This window comes from Macaca thibetana, chromosome 10 (assembly GCF_024542745.1).
Source record: "Macaca thibetana thibetana isolate TM-01 chromosome 10, ASM2454274v1, whole genome shotgun sequence".
In the NCBI taxonomy this organism is placed as follows: Eukaryota; Metazoa; Chordata; class Mammalia; order Primates; family Cercopithecidae; genus Macaca; species Macaca thibetana.
In genome coordinates, this window is record NC_065587.1 from 22,608,127 (window position 1) to 22,632,640 (window position 24,514).

The 24,514-nt window shown below is 37.3% G+C and overlaps 1 protein-coding gene across 3 annotated transcripts in view; it reads left to right on the plus strand.

Moving 5' to 3' along the window:
* Positions 1-24,514, plus strand: part of TTC28 (tetratricopeptide repeat domain 28) — a 723,416-nt gene that overhangs the window by 390,468 nt on the left and 308,434 nt on the right. For all 3 annotated transcript variants that reach the window (XM_050806773.1, XM_050806774.1, XM_050806775.1), the window contains exons 3-5: positions 10,282-10,429; positions 18,748-19,020; positions 20,266-20,396. In XM_050806773.1, the coding sequence (XP_050662730.1) occupies positions 10,282-10,429; positions 18,748-19,020; positions 20,266-20,396 (552 nt within the window). The remainder of the gene's footprint in view (positions 1-10,281; positions 10,430-18,747; positions 19,021-20,265; positions 20,397-24,514) is intronic.

Sequence of the window (24,514 nt, forward strand, 5' to 3'; positions counted from 1 at the left end):
GAGTAACTCAAGCTTAGGGCCCACATGCGCATTAAAAGGATGGGGTGGAACTACCAGAACTTCGTGCCTTGTGCAAATGAGACACCCAGCCCTCACCAGTTTCTTATAAAAGTCTTTGCATTTAACTGTAACAACAGCAACCCTCTTCTAGATCCCTTCACCACAGCTGAGAGGTTTTTTTTTTTTTTTTTTTTTTGAGACGGAGTCTCGCCCTGTCGCTGAGGCTGGAGTGCAGTGGCGTGACCTCGGCTCACTGCAAGCTCCGCCCCCCGGGTTCACGCCATTCTCCTGCCTCAGCCTCCTGAGTAGCTGGGACTACAGGCACCCGCCACCGCGCCCGGCTAATTTTTTGTATTTTTAGTAGAGACGGGGTTTCACTGTGTTAGCCAGGATGGTCTCGATCTCCTGACCTTGTGATCCGCCTGCCTCGGCCTCCCAAAGTGCTGGGATTACAGGCGTGAGCCACTTCTTTCGCTTATTAAACTTTCACTCCAACCTCATCCTTTGTGTCCATGCTCCTTAATTCTCTTAGTCATGAGACAAAGAACTCTGGGTAATACCTCACAACTCAGACTGTTACATTGTGGTGCATTGGTGAGACGGTAACAGTAATATTGTGAAGGGGTAGACACATATCAATAGAACAGAATAGAGAGTCCAGGAATAGACCCACACAACTATGAACAACTGATTTTTTTACAAAGGAGGGATTAAAAAAGAAAGGAACTTACTCTTTTCAATAAATGGCATTTGAACAATTGGACATTCATATAAATAAAAATGAATCTAAAACACTGTTTTGCACCTTATATAAGAATTAACTCAAACTGGACCACAAATCTAAATGTGAACAAGTAAAACTATAAGAATTTTAGAAGAAAATGTTTGTAACCAAGGATTAGATAAAAAGTTCTTAAACATGGTAACAAGGAGGAATCTAAGCAAAAATGGATAAGTAGATATCATAGCTCCAAGGGCCTGTCCCTCTGAAGCAATATCAAAAACTAAAGAAAAATTGTCAATACCAACTTTGTCAGGACTCTGGAACACAGTCACAGGTTTACACCAGTGCAAAAAAAAAATCCAAATCCAGAAGAAAGCAACTTCAAAATGGCATACAAGTCTTTGACATTTTAGCTTCACCTTGCCCCATCCTCCTCCCTGGCTTGTTGACAGTCTTAAACTTGACAGTTCGCATTCCCATAGTGAGAACTAGGTCCCTGGTTCTCTAGGGAGCAGAGCAAACCTTATCTTCAAATAATTGTGTTTGTCTGATCTAACCTGTCTGGGGACTACCTATATTATTAATGCAAGGTATCTGCCTTTGTTTCACCTAACTCAAAATTCCCTCAGGGAAGAAAAGCAGCAGATATTCCTCAAAAACACTGTAATACAAACAAACAATCCCCAGTGACCTATACAAAAGACTACAGATAGTCCCCAGTACACAGCCAATCTGTACAAACTTGGAGAATTTTTTTCTTTTTTTTAGAGATAAGGTCTCACTCTGTTACCCAGGCTGGAATGCAGTGGAACCATCATAGCTCACTACAGCTTTGAACTCTTGGGCTTAAGCAATTCTCCCACCTTAGCTTCCCAAGTAGCTAGGACTATAGGTACATGCCACTACATCTGGCTAATATTTTAAATTTTGGTAGAGATGAGGAATTGCTGTGTTGCCCAGGCTGGTCTTGAACTCTTGGCCTTAAGTGATCCACCTGTCTCAGCTTCTGGAGTTGCTGGGATTACAGGCATGGCACAAGGCACCCTGCTCTGGCTCTAATTCTTCTTTTTTTCCCTATTCTGATTCTCTCTATCTCATTTTTTCCCGCTATTCGAGAAAACTGCTATCAAATCAACAAACAGCTAAAACCCACAGTAAGCAAAAAATCACAAAAAGTGAAGTAAGCAAACAAACAAAAATACCTAAAAGGGAAGAATCTCATTTTCAGAGTTTCACATATATTTTTAATGTTTAGGAAACTTAAAATGTTCTAAACATACTTTGTTTACAACAAAAGTATTACAAGGCATGCAAGAAGCAAGAAAGTATGGCCTATTCACAAAAGTAATTAATAGAAACTATCATATAGAAAGCACATATATTGAATTTACGAGAAAAGACTTTAATTCAGTTGTACTAAATATGCTCAGAGAGCTAAAATAAATCATGAACAAAGAGGTAAAGAGAACCAGGAGAACAATGTATAAAGAAATAGGGAGGGTGGCTGGCAAGATGGCCGAATAAGAGCAACTCCGGTCTGCAGCTCCCAGCGCGATCAATGCAGAAGGCAGGTGATTTCCCCATTGCTTGTGTGTGTCAGGTTTGTCAAAGATCAGATGATGGTAGATGTGTAGTGTTATTTCTGAGGCCTCCATTTTGTTCCATTGGTCTATATATCTGTTTTGGTACCAGTACCATGCTGTTTTGGTTAATGTAGCTTGTAGTAGAGATAGCGTGATGCCTCCAGCTTTGTTCTTCTTGCCCAGGATTGTCTTGGTTATGTGGACTCTTTCTTGGTTCCATATGAAGTTTAAAGTAGTTTTTTCCAATTCTGTGAAGAAAGTCAGTGGTAGCTTGATGGGGATAGCATTGAATCTATAAATTACTTTAGGTAGTAAGGCCATTTTCGTGATATTGATTCTTCCTATCCATGAGCATGGAATGTTTTTCCATTTGTTTGTGTCCTCTCTTATTTCCATGAGCAGTGATTTATAGTTCTCCTTGAAGAGGTCCTTCACATCCCTTGTAAGTTGGATTCCTAGGTATTTTATTCTCTTAGTGGCAATTGTGAATAGGAGTTCACTCATGATTTGGCTCTCTGTCTGTTGTTGGTGTATAGGAATGCTTGTGATTTTTGCACATTGGTTTTGTATTCTGAGACTTTGCAGAAGTTGCTTATCAGCTTAAGGAGGTTTGGGGCTGAGATGATGTGGTTTTCTAAATATACAATCATGTTATCTGCAAACAGAGACAGTTTGACTCCTTCTCTTCCTATTTGAATACGCTTTATTGCTTTCTCTTGCCTGATTGCCCTGGCAAAAACTTCCAGTCCTATGTTGAATAGGAGTGGTGAGAGAGGGCATCCCTGTCTTGTGCCAGTTTTCAAAGGGAATGCTTCCAGTTTTTGCCCATTCAGTATGATATTGGCTGCGGGTTTGTCATAAACAGCTCTTATTATGCTGAGATATGTTCCATTTTAGTTTATTGAGAGGTTTTAGCATGAAGGGCTGTTGAATATTGTCGAAGGCCTTTCCTGTGTCTATTGAGATAATCATGTGGTTGTTGTCATCGGTTCTGTTTATGTGATGGATTGCGCTTATTGATTTGCCTAGGTTGAACCAGCCTTCCATCCCAGGGATGAAGCTGACTTGATCGTGGTGGATAAGCTTTTTGATATGCTGCTGGATTCGGTTTGCCAGTATTTTATTGAGGATTTTCACATCGATGTTCATTAGGGATATTGGCCTGAAATTCTCTTTTTTTGGTTGTGTCTCTACCAGGCTTTGGTATCAGGATGATGCTGGCCTCATAAAATGAGTTAGGGAGGATTCCCCCTTTTTCTGTTGATAGGAATCGTTTCAGAAGGAATGGTACCAGCTCCTCTTTATATCTCTGGTAGAATTCGACTGTGAATCCGTCTGGTCCTGGACTTTTTTTGTTTGGTAGGCTATTAGTTATTGCCTCAATTTCAGAACCTGTTATTGATCTGTTCAGAGATTCAACTTCTTCCTGATTTAGTCTTGGGAGAGTGTATGTAGGGTACAGGGATTTATCCATTTCTTCTAGATTTTCTAGTTTATTTGTGTAGAGGTGTTTATAGTATTCTCTGATGATAGTTTGTATTTCTGTGGGATCAGTGATGATATCCCCTTTATCATTTTTTATTGCATCTATTTGATTCTTCTCTCTTTTCTTCTTTATTAGTCTTGCTAGTGGTTTATTTTGTTGATCTTTTCAAAAAACCAGATCCTGGATTCATTGATTTTTTCAAGGGTTTTTTGTGTCTCTGTCTCCTTCAGTTCTGCTCTGATCTTAGTTATTTCCTGCCTTCTGCTAGCTTTTGAATTTGTTTGCTCTCGCTTCTCTAGTTCTTTTAATTGTGATGTTAGCGTGTCAATTTTAGATCTCTCATACTTTCTCTTGTGGGTATTTAGTGCTATAAATTGCCCTCTACACACTACTTTAAATGTTTCCCAGCGATTCTGGTACGTTGCGTCTTTGTTCTCATTGATTTCAAAGAACATCTTTATTTCTGCCTTCATTTCGTTATGTGCCTAGTAGTCATTCAGGAGCAGGTTGTTCAGTTTCCATGTAGTTGTGTGGTTTTGAGTGAGATTCTTAATCCTGAGTTCTAATTTGATTGCACTGTAGTGTGAGAGACAGTTTGTTGTGATTTCTGTTCTTTTACATTTGCTGAGGAGTGTTTTACTTCCAATTATGTGGTCAATTTTAGAATAAGTATGATGTGGTGCTGAGAAGAATGTATATTCTGTTGATTTGGGTGGAGAGTTCTGTAGATGTCTGTTAGGTCCACTTGGCGAGTTCAAGTCCTGGATATCATTGTTAATTTTCTGTCTCATTGATCTAATATTGACAGTGGGGTGTTAAAGTCTCCCATTATTGTTGTGTGGGAGTCTGAGTCTCTTTGTAGGCCTCTAAGGACTTGCTTTATGAATCTGGGTGCTCCTATATTGGTTGCATATATATTTAGGATAGCTTTTCTTGTTGAATTGATCCCTTTACCATTATGTAGTGACCTTATTTGTCTCTTTTGATCTTTGTTGGTTTGAAGTCTGTTTTATCAGAGACCAGGATTGTAACCCTTTTTTTTTTTTGCTTTCTGTTTGCTTGGCAGATCTTCCTCCATCCCTTTATTTTGAGCCTGTGTATGTCTTTGCACGTGAGATGGGTCTCCTGAATACAGCACACTAATGGTCTTGACTCTTTATCCAATTTGCCAGTCTGTGTCTTTTAATTGGGGTCATTTAGCAGTTGTACTTACAGAGATAGAGTAGAATGATGGCTGCAGAGCCTGGGAAAGGGTAGTGTATGTGGGGGCGAGCAAGGTGGTATGGTTAATGAGTACAAAAATATAGTTAGATAGAATGAATAAGATCTAGTATTTGGTAGCATAACAGGATAACCATAGTCTACAATAATTTATTGTACATTTAAAAATAACTAAAAGACTGTAATTAGATTGTTTGCAACACAGAGAAAGGATAAATTCTTGTGGTGATGGATACCCCATTTACTCTGATGTGATTATTATGCATCGTATGCTTGTATTAAACCATCTTATGTATCTCATAAATACTTTGGACCTGCAAAAATTAAAAATATAAAGTTTTCAAAAATCATTTTTTCTTTTAAAACCAAGTTTTATATATTCTCTAAGTTTATTCTTTTCCATCACAATTGAACAAAATTGTTTTGTATACATACAGTGATATTAAAGTTCTTTTAGTTTTGGCCTCTTATAATCATTTTTGCTTTTGACTCAGTTGTGTTAACTTATAAGTCAGTGTGAGTTAATGGGTGCAGCACACCAACATGGCACATGTATACATATGTAACAAACCTGCATGTTGTGCACATGTACCCTAGAAGTTAAAGTATAATAAAAAAGAAAAAAAAATTATAAGTCAGTGGTGCTGCTTTTTAAAAACTAGCATCAGCATATCTATTTTCCCCATTTCTAATCATCTTTAAAATAAAATAAGGGAAAATTTACTAGAAAATCATGTGATTTACAAGTGTAGTTGAACAAAGTTGGTGATTATATGGAAAGCATATATAAAAATATGGAAGATATAAAACAATGTTTTAATTAGAAATATTCTTCAGGAGATTTTAAAGGTTCACATTCCAAATGTGAAATACGGACTAAGAATATTAAAGTAGGCTGGGCATGGTGGCTCACACCTGTAATCTAGCACTTTGGGAAGCTGACATGGGTGGATCATTTGAGGTAAGGAGTTCGAGACCAGCCTAGCCAACGTGGTGAAACCCCACCTCCACTAAAAATACAAATATTAGCCAGGAGTGGTGGTGCACATCTGTACTTCCAGCTACCTGGGAGGCTGAGGCAGGAGAATTGCTGGAACCTGGGAGGTGGAGGTTGCAGTGAGCTGTGACTGTACCACTTCACTTCAGCCTGGGTGACAGCAAGACTGTCTCAAAAAAGAAAAAAAAAGAGTATTAAAGTATAACATTTGAAAATACAGATAAAATCAAAGGCAGATTGTTTGCAAATACTTGAAATAAGCACTAGGTTATGCATTGTACATATGAGTATACACTATTCTATATATCATTACATATTACATATATTTATTACATATGTTGTTATACACATGTAACTGTGAACATAGTAGTTTACCTCATTACTCATTTAGGCCAAGGGAGAGTAAGGTTATTGTTTGGTTCAGTGACATTTTGGAATTCTAAACCAGGAATGATGTGTTGAAAGTAAAGACTAAAGGTCTTTCCTTGCTTCCAGAGGTACTTGCAGAGTGAATTGTTTACTGTTTCACTTATTTAGTCTTTCAGTGTTTTTATTTTCACCCTCTGGAGTGAGAGAAATGCCATTTAGTAAAAAGCAAATGCTAGTAATACTAACAATTTTGACAATAGGGCATAAATACTTTGGTCATTAATTACATTTTTGTTACCTCTGAAATATTACAACATTAGTTACTTTTAGTTAGCATTTACTGCAGTCAGCAGTCAAGACACTTAGAGCTTTTTATATTTTTTCCCTCTCAACTGTGAGCATCTTGAGGGTGCTCTAGTCTCATTTTTTTTTTTAATTTGTGTTACGTGTCATGGTGCCTGGCACTGTTGATTTTTAGGGAATGTTAATTGAGAGAAAGAAGTAATGGAAACTTATTCTTGTAATCCAGTTGTCTTTATATGATTTGTGAAGTCATCTAGTAGTATGCATGGAATAATCACTGTGGTATATTTGTGGTGACCAACAAGAAAATAATGAATGGAACACTTGAAAATCTAGGCATCCCACTTTAGTTGAGTTTATTTACTAGCTCCCTATATGTTTCTCTTCTTCTTGGCTAAAGCTTCAGCCTAAAATCATTGTACTTAGGGTATAGGTGTTCTCAACAGTTAGTCCATGTTGCCAAACCGATGACCAGCATGTGGTGTATGTTGGTGGGTTCATGAAGTAAGTGTGTATATGATCTGATGTTGACTGGGCACCAAGTATTCACCATTGCCCTGGAGATCCCAACTTTGGCATGCTGCACCTATTCTGCCTTTCTATATATAAATTAGTACTTCTCCCAGATGAAGTGGTTTTGTGTGAAACCTGTAATAATAAGATAAATATTAGTAGCTGGAACCCATAGAAGGAGAAGCAGATACACTCTTGGCAGGTCACGACAATTTCCCTGAAGCTTGGATAAACAGCTGTGAATCTCAACACATCCTGACCTTTGCTTTGGAGAAGGCTAGCAAGCCTATGGGTGGCTGTTATCTCGCTCAGAACTTGGTAATACCAATTTATTTTAGTCAGGTGATTTAGATTTTGTCTGGGAGCCTTATAGCAATGAGAAGTCTCAATTATATAGTTTCTTGATTGCTCATAGTCTTTTATGGAACAAGAGAAAGAATGAATGAGACGGTTATAGAAATGGAATAATATTATATTGAATGCTAAAATATTTAAAATATTTATTGGACTCCCTTGTATTCTGTTAGTCTATAATTATGTGTTTGTATTAAGATTCTTTTCCCATTAAATAATAACAAAAATAGCTAATTTTATTGGGTGCTTAACTCTTTGCCAATTACTGTACTGGATTCTCTTTATTCTATTTCAATAACTCACAATCAGGTTTTATCATCAGCTTGAACTCCATAGTGACGTATCTCTCACAAAAGTATAAACTCATTTTTATTCAACAGCCATTTGTACATGTAATGAATATTGCACGGATAAATGTTGGGAGAGCCCCACTCTATGAGTTTGGAGCAGGGGGGTTGTCAGAGCTGTACTCTTTATGCTATCTTTAGAGGGATACAACCCTAAGCTTTTAACAGGTAAAATCTTATAAAGTTGGATTAGAGACTCTGGAAGGGCATAAGGGAAGACCAAAGATGACCTTTGACCCTTCTCTCCTATATCACTTTTTAAAATATTTTCCTGAAGAAAGGAAACCAAGATTGTGGGAGGCATCGTCCAGTCTTACCTTTTCTTACCTAATTTGTAAGTGTTCTAAGAAAACAAAACATGCACATTCTCCTTGAGCTCCTGCGTGAACATGAGACCAAAGCTTGCATTTAACACTGAACTTTACCTACCTCCCTAGCGGTAGATAAATCATACTTTTCAGTGGTTTTACTTGGCAGACAGGAGAATCAGTTGCCCTCTCAAGTAAGCAATGTTTTGCTTCAAATATGTAAGAAGTTATCAGAATTCATTGGTACTAACTTAAGATTTTTTTTCTTATAATATGTGAAATCAATAACTAAGACATTTTTGTGTCTCTTAGTTAAGTTTACAGTTATTCAGTATTTTTGTATATAAAAACATACAAATATGTATATTTTTAGTTTAGTTTTAATATAGCATTTCTGTAGTGATGTAAACTGTAGTTATTTTTAGTTGGAATATACTGTTGCCTCTTGGAATATAGAAACCACCTAAAAAGTGAAATGAAAAAGGTAATGAAAAACCGTTTGTAAACACATTAAAGATTAAAACAGTGACTGAGTCCAGTGAAGGGAAGTGATCCTATGAATTAGTAATGAAAGTACATTTATAGGTTATTATCTTACTGGGGTCTGAGTTTTAACAGCTGCTGATACTTTAATAGAAGCCTGAGTAGTCTGTCATAATTTGAGTATTCATTCTGTTTATGGATTGTTTTTTAATAGAAACACTGAATGGTGTTGCCTATCTTAAATTACCTCAAAGAGTCATTATAATATTAAGATAAGTAAATATATCTTGTAAACATGAAAGGTGCTTTTTCACTCTCTGTGTATATGCATTTGTAATATAAAAATTTTAAATTATGTATTTTGTATTGAGTGATAGTTTTAGGAGTTTGAAACTTCATTTAGATCCCAAGAATACAATTTGTAACAATTTCTAAGTATATTGGACTGAAAAAAATACGTTTGTGTTATAAACAGAATTGTAAGAGAATTTCAGTTGAATAGGAGACCAGGTATTTTAGAAGCAGATGTTGCCATATAAGCAATGAATATGTTAATTATATGTTATTTGCATGTATTAATTAGGTACACACCTAATTTGCTGGTTGTATACAGGTAACACTTTGTCACCTGCTTGGTTTTACTCTGTGTACTTGAAAACAAACTGCAGGCTTGATGTAGTGGCTTACGCCTGTAATCTCAGCACTTTGGGAGGCTGAGGTGGGAGGATTGCTTGAGCCCAGGAGTTCAAGGCTGCAGTAAGCTAGGATTGCGCAACTGCACTGAAGCCTGGTTGAAAAAGTGAGACCAGACCCTCTATTAAAAGAAAGAAAAAGAGAAAAGAAAACAAATGGCAGTTTCTTAAAACTATTCTAAAATTTAAATATTTAAATGTCTTATTAATTCTCTGGTCTTTTCTGCAGTTAGTTGGAACGAGGAATCTTTTCCTATAATCACAATTGATAATACTAGTTTTTAAAATAATTCAATTAAAGAATACAAAGGACAATAACCTTTTTTGGTTTCTAAGCAAAGCACACATATAGGTAATTGCTTTGAAATACTATGTTTGAAACAACACATTAAAAGTAAGTAGCCATGTTGTGTTACTCATTATTAAAATTATCTTAATAGTAATCACACACTGATTTGTTCCTTTATAATTATTTAAGAGCGGGAAATAGAAAATAAGTAGAATTCATCTCATTTATTTTTGCACTGTACCAGATACTTAGGTGAGGTATAAAGAAATCTTCATGTCCCTGTCCTGAGGAGCTTATGGCATTAAAGGTGGGATAAGAAATATTTTTTAAATAGTTCAAAAACAATAAAAGTAGTGTGTGAATAAATATCAAAGAATGTGATAAAATTGATGTGTCTTAGAAGTGAAAAGATGTAAATTTTAAGTAGAAGTTGCCTGATGAAAGTATGCTTATGATGTTAGAAGTTAGTTCATTTCATCACGAACTGTTCACTAGGTTTTTAAATCAAGTACATCTCAATCTTCGTTCTGCTGACCTGTTGTTCTAGTAAAGAATCACCATCAGTCTTGTTGGAGCACAGGCAAAACATGCATTATTATCTTTTATTTCTAGGCATACTTCCGACAGGGTGTTGCCCTCCAGTACCTTGGACGTCATGCCGATGCCCTGGCAGCCTTTGCATCTGGACTGGCTCAAGACCCCAAGAGTCTCCAGCTTCTGGTGGGGATGGTGGAAGCCGCCATGAAATCTCCCATGAGAGGTAAATATGATAAAAGTACTTGGTGTAACATTAATTTAAAGAAGAAGATTTCTAGCCTTCCAAGACTTTAGGCTCAGGCACAGAGAACTGATAGGTTATCAAATTAGCTAAGATTTGATATTTTAGACCAAGGAAGATGAAGAATAACTGCCAACAAGTGATGTTAATGAGGCAGAATAGTATGGTAGAAGGGCCACTCACATAGAAGTTTGTGGACCTACATTACATTCTTAAATTTTTCACTAACTGTATGACAATGGGTAAATGGATCAACTTCTCTGGATTTCAGGATTATTTAAAAACCCTTATAGTTTTTCTGTAGTCTGAAATTCTGTAATTCTAAACCACAACACTTTTAGTAGGAAATTGATTTCTCAGATGGACCAATATATGCCTTCTAGAAATACTCAAATAAGAGAAGACATTTGACATTCTTATATTTCATAAAAGAAATACACATCTAATTGTAGGCTGTGCCTCAAATTTTTCAGAGGAGCATTAAAAATTAAAAGAAGAAAGAAACAAGACAGATACCAGTTTACATATTTTATCCCTGTTCTTACTTCTAATTTACGCTGGTTGATATTCTGGAATAAACAAAAGAATGGATTGAAAATGGTACTGTGGAGGTTGGAGGAGTTCTGAGGCCCAAAACAGATTGGCTTCATTTTGAGGAATGTTGATTTTTGAGGAATGAGTTCTTGGGAAGATTTGACTAAAAGTATATATAGCAATTGCTGTCTTTGGGGAGTGATAGAGACACCGAGGCAGATTTATGGTAGACAGTAGACAGCTAATAATGATTCATTTTAATCAGGGTATGTCAAGCAGAACTCTCTTTTTCAGTCTGAAGTGGTATGTTTTTGAATTTTTCTTATGGAAAAATGAACCTAAAATTTTTGATGGCAGCATCATTCAACATTTTATCTAGTTTTGAAAATGTTTGCAGACTTAGATATTTTTAATATACTGGCTAGTATTATACTTGGCTCAAAGTATGTGCCAAATAAAAGTTTGATAAACTAAATGGTACTGATTTGGTCTCTGGGTAATTTATAGCTATAAAAAATATTTTCTTGAAATTCAGGGATTTCATATTTTAGGAAGAAAGTCTTAAGAAAACCTCTCTTCATGCGATTTTATAAACTCTACAAAGCTGAGATTTTGCCACAGGCTGAAACCTCCTAGGGACCTGCTGTTAATAAACTCTGACTGGCCAGGCATGTTGGCTCACGCCTGTAATCCCAGCACTTTGGAAGGCCAAGGTGGGCAGATCATGAGGTCAGGAGTTTGAGACCAACCTGACCAACATGCTGAAACCCTGTCTCTACTAAAAATACAAAAATTAGCTGGGCGTGGTGGCACATGCCTGTAATCCCAGCTATTCAGGAGGCTGGGGCAGGAGAATCGCTTGAACCTGGGAGGCGGAGGTTGCAGTGAGCCGAGATCGTGCCACTGCACTCCAGCCTGGGTGACAGAGTGAGACTCCATCTCTAAATAAATAAATAAATAAATAAACTCCGACTTAGAGCAGATGCATTTTGGAGCTCCAGGGCTTAGGGAGCAGGGGCAGAATGGACAACAAGAAAAAAGTCATTTTATCTCTCCTTTCCATTTTCTAGTTTTTTCTTGTTCTCTCCCTATACCCCTCCAAAAGGAATTTATGTGGAACATTTTTTATTTAGTTCATGAAGATATTACTTCTTTATTCTGAGGTGCTTCTGCTGCTACCTTAGAATATTGGAGTGAATGTGTTGAGATCAGTAGAATCATACTTACCATTTTGCCTTTGAAGCGATCTATTTAGATAAATGTAGGGAAATCGTCCCTGCACTGCTAGAAATAGCTCAGAGCTGCCTTAGGGTTTTCTCTACCAGGTTCTTTCCCATCTTATGTAACTGACCTAAGGCTGAACCTGGAGAAAGCAACTTCTTACTGGTGCCTGGAGTGCTTCAGTATCTTCTTCTCCTCCCTTAAGGCAATTTAATTTATCTCATTTATTTTTAGCATTGCCTTTACCACTGTATCTATTCCAGGTGGGCTTTTCTTATCAACAATTTATGGAGTATGTTACGTTGCACAGTATTGTTCTGTGCATCGTCCTACATCTTAATGACCTCTCTTTTTGTCATATGGTTGTAATTGACAAAATTTCTCATCATTTGCTGCCCACTTTTAGCCTCCTGCAACTTCCTAAGTTTTGCCATTGTTGCATAGCTGTGCACTTTGGGTCACTTTACATATACGTCTGATCTGTTATGTCAGTTGTGTGTGTGTATATATATATATATATTTTTTTTTTTTTTTTTGTATTTTAAAGGCTAGTCAAGTGAAGCAGTGAGAGTGGAGCAGGATAAATCTGTAACTGGTTGTGATCAGTTAGTTGTAACTACTGTTGCACTCAGACCAGACTGTTTTATAATCCTTGAATGCAGCAGAGAAAACTTTCTGGTCTTGGTGCTTCTGTAAGCAGACAAAGCTCTCATGACCTGCACAGTGTTCCTGTGGTTTAGTCTTTGTGGAAGTTTTAAGATTTTATTTTTTTTAAGTCAGGGACAACCTATATTAATATACCCTTTCCCCCATATAAATACATTATATTTTTCCACATTGACGCTCATTTGATTTTTGATTATTGTCGCCTGTATTTCTAACTGAATTAAATCTGTTTTACTTTAGTTTCTTAGTTTCGCTCATGCACACAAATCAGGTATCAGCTAACCCTTTTATCCTGTGGCTATACTTACGTTATTTTATATGATGTGTTTCTCTTAAATCATTAATGAAAATATAAAATAAATATAAGTATAAATTGAAACTTTCTTTTACATGATTTCTCAAGTAATCCTTTTACTATATTCTATTTCTTTTTTTAGATAATCTTTCAGCAATTTCAGTTTGTGGTATCTTACAAACATTTAAGCAAATTTGGTTGTTGTAGCATACTATTACTGCCAACCATGGCTTTATTAATGTAATTACCAAGTGAGATTGAGTTTACCTTTGTTTGTTTCTTTAAAGATGCTAGGGCTGCTTCTTGCTGAGAACCTCTTGTGTATATTGTCTCTCTTCCTGTTAATTTGGCAATCCAAAAACTATTACATTTATGGTCTATCACCTGTTGTGGTGTTTCTACCAGCTCCTGGGGACCCAGGGAAGCTGATTTTATGAAGTGCTGATGGAATATGCCTGTTAAATGTGTAAGCTTTTCTTGCAGGGTCAAGTTGCGACTCACCTTTTATTTGCCTAATTGTCTACCCTTAGTGGGCTCATTCCCTCTGATTTTCTTTTAGGTGGGAGTCACTTTTCACAGGAGGCTTCCTTCTTAAAAACATAGGCTCGGGCACCTGTAATCCTAGCTACTTAGGAGGCTGAGGCAGGAGAATCGCTTGAACCCGGGAGGCGGAGGTTGCAGTCAGCTGAGATCATGCCCCTGCACACCAGCTTGGGTGACACACAGAGTGAGACTCCATCTCAAAAAAACAAAAAACAAAAACCAAAACGCAAAAACATAAACTTCTTCCCCCAAAAGATTGGAATCTAATTCCAGCACTGCCATTTGCCAGTCCATTGGCTGAGCAAGATTGCTTCCTTTCTCTATACTTCAGTCTATATCTGTAGAGAGAAATTATAATATCTATCTCCTAATGTTGTTTTGAAAGTCAAGAACTAGCATCTAAAGGCAGGCCTCTGTAGGATGCCTTTTCCTCTGCAGCGTGGTGCCATTCTTCTCACTGAGGAGTGGAAGTAGCAGCAGTACTAATTGCCCTTATGTTTAGGGCAGGCATAGTGGTGTGGATGTGGAACGAACACTACCTAGTACCTAAGGTCCTCTTTATGAGCACTCACTGGAGAAGTTTCTCTCAAGCCTTAGTAGAAAAGACCTTGCCTCTCTTTCCTTCTTATATCCAGATATTCTCAACTAAAACTACCTGCAGTTCCTAGAAAACACTATGGTTTCTTACGTCTCTGATTTCTATTCAGGTGCCATTTCCTTTGGGAAGCCTTCCCAGACCTAACCTGATAGAGTTAATAACATCTTTCTCTTTTGGGGTCCTATAGCACATTTTACCACTTCTAAGAACTCTGGATTAAAAGTTATTATTATTATTTTTGAGACAGGATCTCACTCTGCCACCTAGGCTGGAATACAGTGGCATTGTCATGGCTCACTGCAGCCTTGAACCTTCCCGGGCTCAGGTGATCCTCCCACCTCAGCCTCCTGAATAGCTGGGACTGTAGGTCTGTGCCACTACACCCAGCTAATTTTTGTATTTTTTATAGCGATAGGGTTTCACTATGTTTCCTAGGCTGATCTTGAACTCCTGGGCCGTTGGCCTTGGCTCCCAACGTTCTGGGATTACAGGTGTGAGCCACCATGCTTGGCCTCATTATTTTATGTATTACAAAGAAAGAAAAAAACTACCGACTATGATGATAACATATATTTTTATGTATTCTGAAAGAGCTTTTTTAGGCCCCTTTAGATATAAAAGTGACATACCATTTCATAGCATTGTTGAGTTCAGAGGTATTATATCCCAAATTCAGGGACTGTTAATATGTGAATAAATGTGCACCTCAGAACTGATGAAATACAGTATATCTCTTAGTTGAGTGTGATTTTGTTTATTATTAGCCTCTGCTACATTCCTACAAGCTCTTCAAATGTTAGGAAATATGATTTTGTTCATCTTAAAACTTTAAAGCCTTTACCTTTCAAAAACACTTAATGGTTGATGAATTGATGTTGCAAAGGGCTTTATGTTCTTATGGAGTTGGTTTGACATTGCCTATTTCATCTATTATCTCCATAGACTCTAGAAAGAAAAACATCTTAACAGTTATGGGCTGCCAAAGCTCCGTTTCACCTAGACTGATAAAATCACAAAATTAGTCCCTTTGCTAATAGCCCAAGTTTACTCTAAAATAGGAATTAGAATAATAGAGTTGGAAATAATTGTAGTGATCACCTACACATTTAGAAAACTTATCTTACCGCTTGTATATCTAGAGCTTTTGATTGTGGGTGTGGACCAATGAGACATAATTACAGCCCAAGCAGAGAAATTTGATATTAAAAAATTTTTAAATTTATATACAGTGAAGTGGACTTTTGTGTGTATATATCTGTACACATAGACATACGTATATACATGAATAGATTTGTGTAACAATCACCACAGTTACAACCTATACATTTGACCAAGTGAGAGACTGAGGCTATGTGACTTTTAAATACAGGTGTCTGTATGTATTTAGCTCAGTGTTTTCCCCATTATTTCACATCAACTTCCTTCCCTACAAATATTCTTTGGTCAGTTCAAGCAGTCCGTGTCATTTCATGTACCTATCTTCTCTTGGCACTTCTGTTAGGACAAATCTTCTTCATAAAATACCTTCTCCTCTCAGAAAATAGCAAAGACTTACCTAAGCCCTACTCTTTATTCAAGAGATCAAGTTCTGCTTCCATGAAGCTTTCCAGTTGCCCTTGATAATCCCTCCCTTTTCCAAACTTGTGTAGCATGTTTTGTATATTAGCCTTGTATTGATCTTTGCACTATAATTTATCTTTTGAAGTGTATTTCCTATATACTGAGAAGGGAAATTTTATCTTCTACTTCTCTTTCATCAGTTTCATTTTCATCTAGTGAAAATTTGTACAATTAAATATTTCTTTCTCTTTTGGGAATTTTCCAGATATTTATTTCTGTGGCAGTGTTCACTCTTCTTTCTACCATTGTTGTGTAATTTTAGAGGCTCAATTAGATGACTGTTTCTCTAACTTAGCTGTGGTTGCTATGGGAAAAAATATCACCAAGTAAAGCATAGTGTCTTTGCTAGCCATCAGTCAATTTGGGCTGTCAGTTTAGGGAATTCTCCATCATACACTTCTGCTTCTGCCATCTATAATAAAAGCTGAAAGCGTCAGATCCTAATTTTCCCATTCTCCCTAGCAACTGGGACCCCATCCTTGAATCAGGAGCTAAAGGTTCAAAGAAGAAAGGATAGCACAGAATTTGTTCTGGTGGTGGAAGTGGCAATGGTGACACTCATTTTCCAAGGGTGGCATTCAGTGAGGTGGTGTGGGGAGGAGCATTGTAAGCTATGGTGTCCTGTGTTTGGTTGCAATGGTTATGTTGCCTTCACCAGGCAGCTTTTGTGGTATGATTTTGACTGTGGATCTGGAGGGCTGGTTTTCTACCTTTCTCAGTAGTCACTCAGTTGTTTCTTTTCTGCTTACAAGCAGCCAAGAGTGCTGTATGTTGCTAGCAACCAAGAATCTTGCCTGGTGTGATATTACAGAACCTGGGCTTAGAGCCCTGCAGTGTGTTCTTATCTTGGCTGTGTCCCAAGCTTTCCAACTTTGGGTAAGTCACTTAAATACTCAGATTCTTCATTTCTAAGAGAACATATTTTAAAAGTCTTTTCAACTCTAAAATTCTATTATTTTTGTTTCTGCTAATTGGCCAGTGGGATGCTAATGTGATCAACATTGACTGCCAAACTCATCAGCAGACACTACCAAAATTCTGCTCACAATATTTCATTATGGTATTGTTATTTTTTATTCTAGCAATTCCTGGGTTCTTGTGCCTGTACTTAACCCCATTGGTTAGCTAGTGTTTACCAGTACTCTGCACAGCTTGAATATTGACAGTTGTAAAAATGTTCTTTGTTCTCTGTTAGTGATCTGATTGAAGGAAAAACATGCTTTAGGCACCCGCAGGTTTTCAGGTTTCAAGGTTTCTGTGGCAGTGTTGATTCAGACGAGAGCTTTTTAGTTGAGAGTTTAGATTCACAGTCATAAATTGTAAAAATCGCATTTTAATGCAGTACTGGTGGCTAGGAGACTCAAGATTTAAAGAGACCGTCCCTTTTATAGTTTATTTTTATTATTATTATTTTTTTACGTGTGCATAGTGGAAAAACTAATGTGAAATAGTTTTTCAGGAAAGCTAATAATAAATGCTTTATAAGTGCCATCTTATTGTAGGGCTATCATTAATACCTCTGCAGTTGTCTTTAAAGAAAAAAAGAATTGCGAGAAGGAGCTTGGAGGTAATCTACATTCAAACTTAGCTTCAAATGGGAAAAAAATCTCCTGTGGCTTACTGACCCCTGTCTATGTTCTTTTAATACCATATGAAAATAAAATGAGACCAACACTAATTTTATCTTCCATCTTAATAAATAAATTCAGATGATTTCTTTATGGTTTCATTTATGACTGCAAACAAAAATGGATAATATTCTTTTAGTGGGAGGCTACTGGTCTCAGAAGCAGCAGTGGATACTGGGTTACCAGTGAGAATGACAAAGGTTTTCTTGGGAGAGCTTCTTTTATTGCATCTTCTAGGAAAAAATATTTACAGGGTTTATTAATCTGTCATGCAGATTCAAGTTTATCAGCCTGGGCATGGTAACTCACACCAGTAATCTCAGCACTTTGGGAGGTTGAGGTGGGAGGATTGCTTGAGCCGAGGAGTTTGACACCAGCTTGAGCAACGTAATGAGACCTCCTCTCTCCCAAATATTTTTTAAAATTAGCCACGGATGATGGTGTGTGCCTGTGGTCCTAGCTACTTGGGAGGCCGAGGTAGAAGGATTTACTTGAGTCTAGAAGGTTGAGCCTGCAGTGAGCCAAGATTATGCCACTGCACTCCAGCCTGGGTGACGGAGCAAGACCTGTCACAGACAAACCTCTTATCAAATGCCAGACATGTTAGGGACTTTCACCTGTGTTCATGATGAGTTTTCTGAGTACCCACATTGTGCGACTTGCTATGGAGTTGTAATAGATAGTCCTACACCAGTATTTAGATTTAGCTGGAAAAATATTTTAAAAATTAATACATGTGGAACAATTCTAAAATTGTTAATGACCAAACTGTGCAATACTATTAAAATTCAGCACAGGTTTGGATACACAAATTAATGTATGCCAGAGTACCTGGGGATATTCCCAGTACAAGTGGGACTTGAGGCATGTGCCTGTAATATTTTGAGAGGGGAACAGGACAGAGGAGAGGGAACTATTCAGGGAAGGTGGCACATCATAATCACAAAGGCCAAAAGAGAGGATAAGACATATACATGCAAGAGAGAGGAGAAGGAAATTACTGGACTGGGGTTTGTGATACTAGTCATATGAGATAAGTGGACAGTTAGGGTGGTGCTAGAATAAAGGTTGAAGAGTTTATACTTGAAATAAGCCACAAAAGGTATGATAAACATTTGTTTCTAGAGCATATTAGAAAAGATTGTTTTTGTATCATCCTACATTATCCTGTTATGTTATTGTTATTTATTTTCAGACTCCCTCGAGCCTACTTATCAGCAGCTTCAGAAAATGAAACTGGACAAGAGTCCCTTTGTGGTAGTGTCTGTGGTTGGGCAGGAACTTCTGACAGCTGGCCATCATGGGGCCTCCGTGGTTGTCTTAGAAGCCGCACTGAAGATTGGCACCTGCAGCCTCAAACTGAGAGGTTCTGTTTTCTCTGCCCTGAGCAGTGCTTACTGGTCTCTTGGAAATACAGAGAAGAGCACTGGATATATGCAGCAGGACTTGGATGTAGCCAAAACCTTAGGTAGAGTGATGCTTCTCTTCTCTATATCGGAGCAGAAAGGGAACAAAGAAAGCTGAGTAACATGACATGAATGAGAATAATATGCAATGAAAAGTGATGGCCTGGTTGCTCACACCTGTAATCCCAGTGCTTTGGGAGGATTGCTTAAGGCCAGGAATTTGAGACCACCCTGGGCAACATAGTGAGATCCTGTTTCTAAAAAAAAAAAAAAAAAAGGGAAAAAAAAATAGCTGGGTATGGTGTACCTGTGTCTTAGCTTCTCTAGAGGCTGAGGTGGGAGGATTGCTTGAGCCCAGGCATTCAAGGTTACACTTAGCTATGATAATGCTACTGCACTCCAGCCTGGGCAACAGAGCAAAACCCTGTCTCTTTAAAAAAAAAAAAAAAGTAAAGAAAAAAAGTGAGTGCCCCTAGAACAGTCTCTGTTTTAGACTGTTCAGGTCTTTACAGCTTTCTCATATAACAAGGTGCCAATACTCCCAAAAGGCCAAGAGATGTGGAATAACATACTCATTGCCCTCTTCAGAGATTTGGGCTTACAAAATGTGTCAAATGATAACATTGTTGGGTGAATCTTTCATTGTAGTTTTAATTTTTTCCTTCATTAGGATGCATCATCATTTTGTTGAAGGAGATAGTATAGTGTAGAGGTTAAGAATGTAAACTATGGAGCCTGACTACTGGGTTTAGAATCCTGGCTCTGCCACTTACTAGCTTTGTGATTTGGGGCAAGTTTCTTAACCTCTCTGTGACCCAGTTTTCTCATTTGTAAAATAAGTATGGCTTATGATTATGATGGTCATTATGGTGATTATTCAAGGACTTATAGGATTGGAGTAACAGAAGGGATATGATGAATCTGCCACCAGCATACTTGTAAAGATATTTTCTTGTAGGTTTGGATTCAAATGACTGAACCAACAAGCCGATGGTTGTTTAGAATCAAAGGTCATTAGCAAGGCAATGAGGACTCAAACAGCAGCTAGTTTGTGTTAAGGTCTTTAACCTTTTGTTTCCAAGACACCTAAGTCCCTGTCTGCAGTTATATGTTATGACAATAATAGCAATTGTTATCCAGAGATTTAAATTCTAGGACAATAACTCCCCACATAGGGTCTTGTGGAAGAAACAAATACTTTTTAGCTAATAAATCTGTGTCTCTTAAATTAAGATGACCATTATATATTATAAATAACATTATTAATTTAAAGAAATTCTTTTTTTTATTTTCTCAATTCAATCCAGGTGACCAGACAGGAGAATGCCGAGCTCATGGGAATCTGGGCTCTGCATTCTTCTCCAAAGGAAATTACCGGGAGGCTCTCACTAACCACAGGCATCAGTTGGTACTCGCCATGAAACTCAAAGATCGAGAGGTAGGAAGTTTATCTGCAGACCAAAAACTTTTTTTTTTCTTTTGGAAATGTGGAGCTCTATTTTCTGTTAAAAAAAAAAAAAAAACTGTTTCAGGTATGTTAACATATTTCTTTCAGAAGAAAGTATTACTTGAGACTTATTAATTCTGTTTTTCATCAACAATTGAGTGTTCTGTATATCCAAGCATAGTCCTTGTATATATAGAAATAGATAAGACTTTATTCTTGACCTCGCGATCTAACAGCTTTGTCAGATGCATTGTTCTTATTTTCTTCAAATGTGCATAAGTTTATGTAAAATTAGAAAAAAGCTATATCATTATGCCATACTCATTAAATTGTAAAAAGCAAACATTGCTTTTTTTTAGATCGGATATTATTACCGCAAACTGTTTACATTGTTGCTTTGGTGGATTTTCAACTCAGAAGCATATTGATTTTGATTGAGATATCTGAATCATAATGGTAAAGAAATATCATTGTAGTCTTTATTAAGGAGATGAACCATAATATCTTCAAAGAGTTAATATTCAGTAGATGTAACATAATTAGAGAGTGTCTGCAGAGTGGAAAGGTGAGGTTTGGTGTCAGATAGACCCAGATTTAAATCCCAGCTGCAGTACTTCCTGGCTGTGGGATTTTGGGGGTAGTTATAACAACTCTTCTTTTTTTCCTCTGTTTTCTCATTCAGGAAATGATTATTCTATTTATTCCAAACACAGTTGTGGTAGGATTACAAATAATATATGTAAAGTGCCCAGCATGGTGCCAGGATTTCCATAATGGCATTCCACAAAGGAATTCCATAAATGATAGCTTTTATTATAATATTATTAATAGGGAAGAGAAGGTTAATAGCAGAGGCAACAATAAGTTTATAAATCAATCTATGTGTTGAGAAATATGTTTAGTCACGTTTACATCTAAGAATTCTACTATGGGACCTTATAAAGATTAATTGTATTGTTTAAATGATCCAGCAACTTCATGTCTCAGGAACATGATCACGCACTAGGAAGGAATTGGGGAAGAAAAGCCTTTGAAAACCATCAAAACAGACTATTAAAGGGCTGCAGATTTTGGGCAATTTTATTCTCTAGAGAGTTACCTGAACACTTTTCTTATTGCCCAATTAACTCTAACATTACAAACAATTCTTATAAGCCAGATGATCTGATTTCTTGATGTTCAGGGAGTGAAATGAGAGATCACACTTCTAGAGACAGATATACTAATGGCATTAAGAAGTGAGAGCCAGGTTTAAGAACTAAAACAGCATAGTTGTCCAGATAGGTCCATTTAGTGAAGGGATAGATTGCTATAAATATGTCAAGAGCTGGCCGGGCATGGTGGTTCACACCTGTAATCCCAGCACTTTGTGAGGCTGAGGTGGGCGGATCATGAGGTCAGGAGTTGAAGACCAGCCTGGCCAACATGGTGAAACCCTGTCTCTACTTAAAATACAAAAATTAGCTGGGCTTGGTGGTGGGTGCCTGTAATCCCAGCTACTCGGGAGGCTGAGGCAGGAGAATTGCTTCAACCTGGGAGGTGGAGGTTGCAGTGAGCCGAGATTGCGCCACTGCACTCCAGCCTGGGTGACAGAGCAAGACTCTGTCACAGGGAGTGGGGGGAAGGCAAGGGCTGCATTTATACTCTTTTTTTCCTAACCTTCAAGGTATATGTATTAGCCCAATTAATACAAAGGGTGGAAAGACTTTTAAATGGGTAATATCATAGATGTTAAACAGGAGGAATGAAATTTTTCTGCCTTCCCTCTTCTCAATAGTGTAATTTATATCATGTTTTATAACCTCTGCTGTACAATATGTTATTAAGAAATCACTGAATTATGAGGATGGAAGGGACCCTAAGGTAATACTGGTACCCATTCCTTCCCCAAACCTAGCCATCTTAGATTTGCCACCTACCACAGTCACTCCTCTGCCCTTCCAAAATTGCCGTTTGCATAACCATTACTGTAGTAGTTCACAAGCCTGTCTGTTGGGATATTCTCCTTATGTATAAGTAATAGACTGCAGGGCTGATTTAAAATTCCCACTGAGGAGAATTTCTTTTTTCCCTTGTGTGAGGAGAGAATGTCCAGCTACCAAATTCCTTTTCTAAGCTTAATAATATTCTCCTCAAAATTTCTGATTATTAAGACTTAATAATCAACCTCTTCTGGCCATTCCCTTTTCACAGTGGCCCATTTGGGTTGTTAGCCATAGATAGTTCAACTATTTCAGAGGCCTCCTGAGTTGTTCCTCCTGTTTAGCCCATATTTATCTGATTCCTTGACTAACCTATGGAATTTCCCCTTTTCTCACTGTGTTTCTTCTATTGTGTTTGCCTCAGGAATTATAAAGTACCATTCATTTTCATGAGAAATTAATGTATTTTTCTTAGTTTTTTTGTTCTTAAATTTATTTCCTGTATCTGATACATAGTGAGCATTCAGTAATTCTTTTTAACTTTCTGTTGGAGGGGGGGAACATTTGAGATCTAATCTTTTAGTGAATTTTAAGTATACAATATGATTTATTAACTGTAGCTTCCTGGTATACATTAGAGCTCTAGAACTTATTTATCCTACATATCTGAAACTGTATACTCTTTAACCAACATCTTCCCATTCCTCTCCCTCAACCCCCACTGGTAACCACCATTCTGTCTATGCTCTGCTTGTATGAATTCAGCTACTTTAGACTCCATATATAAGTGAGATCATGTAGTAATTTTCTTTCTGTGTCTGGCCTATTTCACTTAACATGATATTCTCCAAGTTCATCCATGTTGTTGCAAATGTCAGGATTTCCTTCTTTTTTAAGGCTGAATAACATTCCAGTATACGTATGTGTCTGTGTGTGTGAGCTATAACTTCTTTACACTTTCATTTCTTGATAGATACTTAGGTTGTTTCCATATCTTGGTTATTGTGAATAATGCTGCAGTGAACAAGGGCATTTCTCTAATTTTTAAGGTTGTTTTTGATTGCTGCTGCTTACCTGCCTATGTTTTACTGGAAATTTTTATCTCTGTATCCCTGAAACCAGCCACCAATTATTAAGACTGGAGTTAATATTGGTTTAGAACATACAGGAATGTACAAAATATCTAAAGGAAACTATTTTAGCAATATGTATTTTATCTAGGTTCAGAGTTTTAGTTGGCCATTCTGAGATTTAATTCAGTTAAGTGTGATGTCTTCTCATAAGGCACCTAATACTGTGCTTAGGGTTCAAGGTCTGGGTAGTGTGGTGTGGGGTTACTCCCTTTGAGGGACTTACTTTCTTTTTGAGGCAAGCTTTAATACATGAAAATGTTAAAACATTGTTTCAACAATAAATGATGAACGCCCTCTTAATCACTGCTGAAATTCTGGAATTCTAGAGGGGTAGAGACTGGTAGAAACTTGAGGAAGCTTTGTGAAACAGGTGAAACTTGAAATGTGATCCTAAACTCTGGTTAGCGTATCAGTCATGTTTTGCTGAGTGATAAGAGGGTTTGTGGCTTTAGCAAAGATCAGATATTTACCACAATCCTATTCAATATAGTCACAGAATCTTGTTTTTTATAAAAGTTAATATAGTGTTGGTACAGTGGCTCATGCCTGTAATCCCAGCACTTTGGGAGGCCAAGGTGGGCAGATTACTTGAGCCCAGGAGTTGGAGGCCGAGGTGGGCAGATTACTGGAGCCCAGGAGTTTGAGACCACCTTGGGCAACATAGTGAAACCTGGTCTCTTCAAAAAATACAAAAATTAGTTGAGTATGGTGACACATGCCTGTAATCCCAGCAACTCAGGAGGTTGAGGTGAGAGGATTGCTTGAGCCTGGGAAGCCAAGGTTGCAGTGGGCCAAGTTCGCACCACTGTGCTCCAGTCCGGGCAACAGAGAGAGATCCTGTCTCCAAGAAAAAAAGTTAATATTTATTAGTTTTATCCAATTACATAATGATTAAAAATAAGTAATTATAAGCCTACCATACTGTTAACATTTTTGGTATGTTCTTTTAGTCATATATGTAATTATGATTGTTTATATATATTCAAACCAAAATGGAAATCCTCTTGGAGTGCTGTTTTATAACTTTTTGCACTTATGGTTTTCCACTTATAAC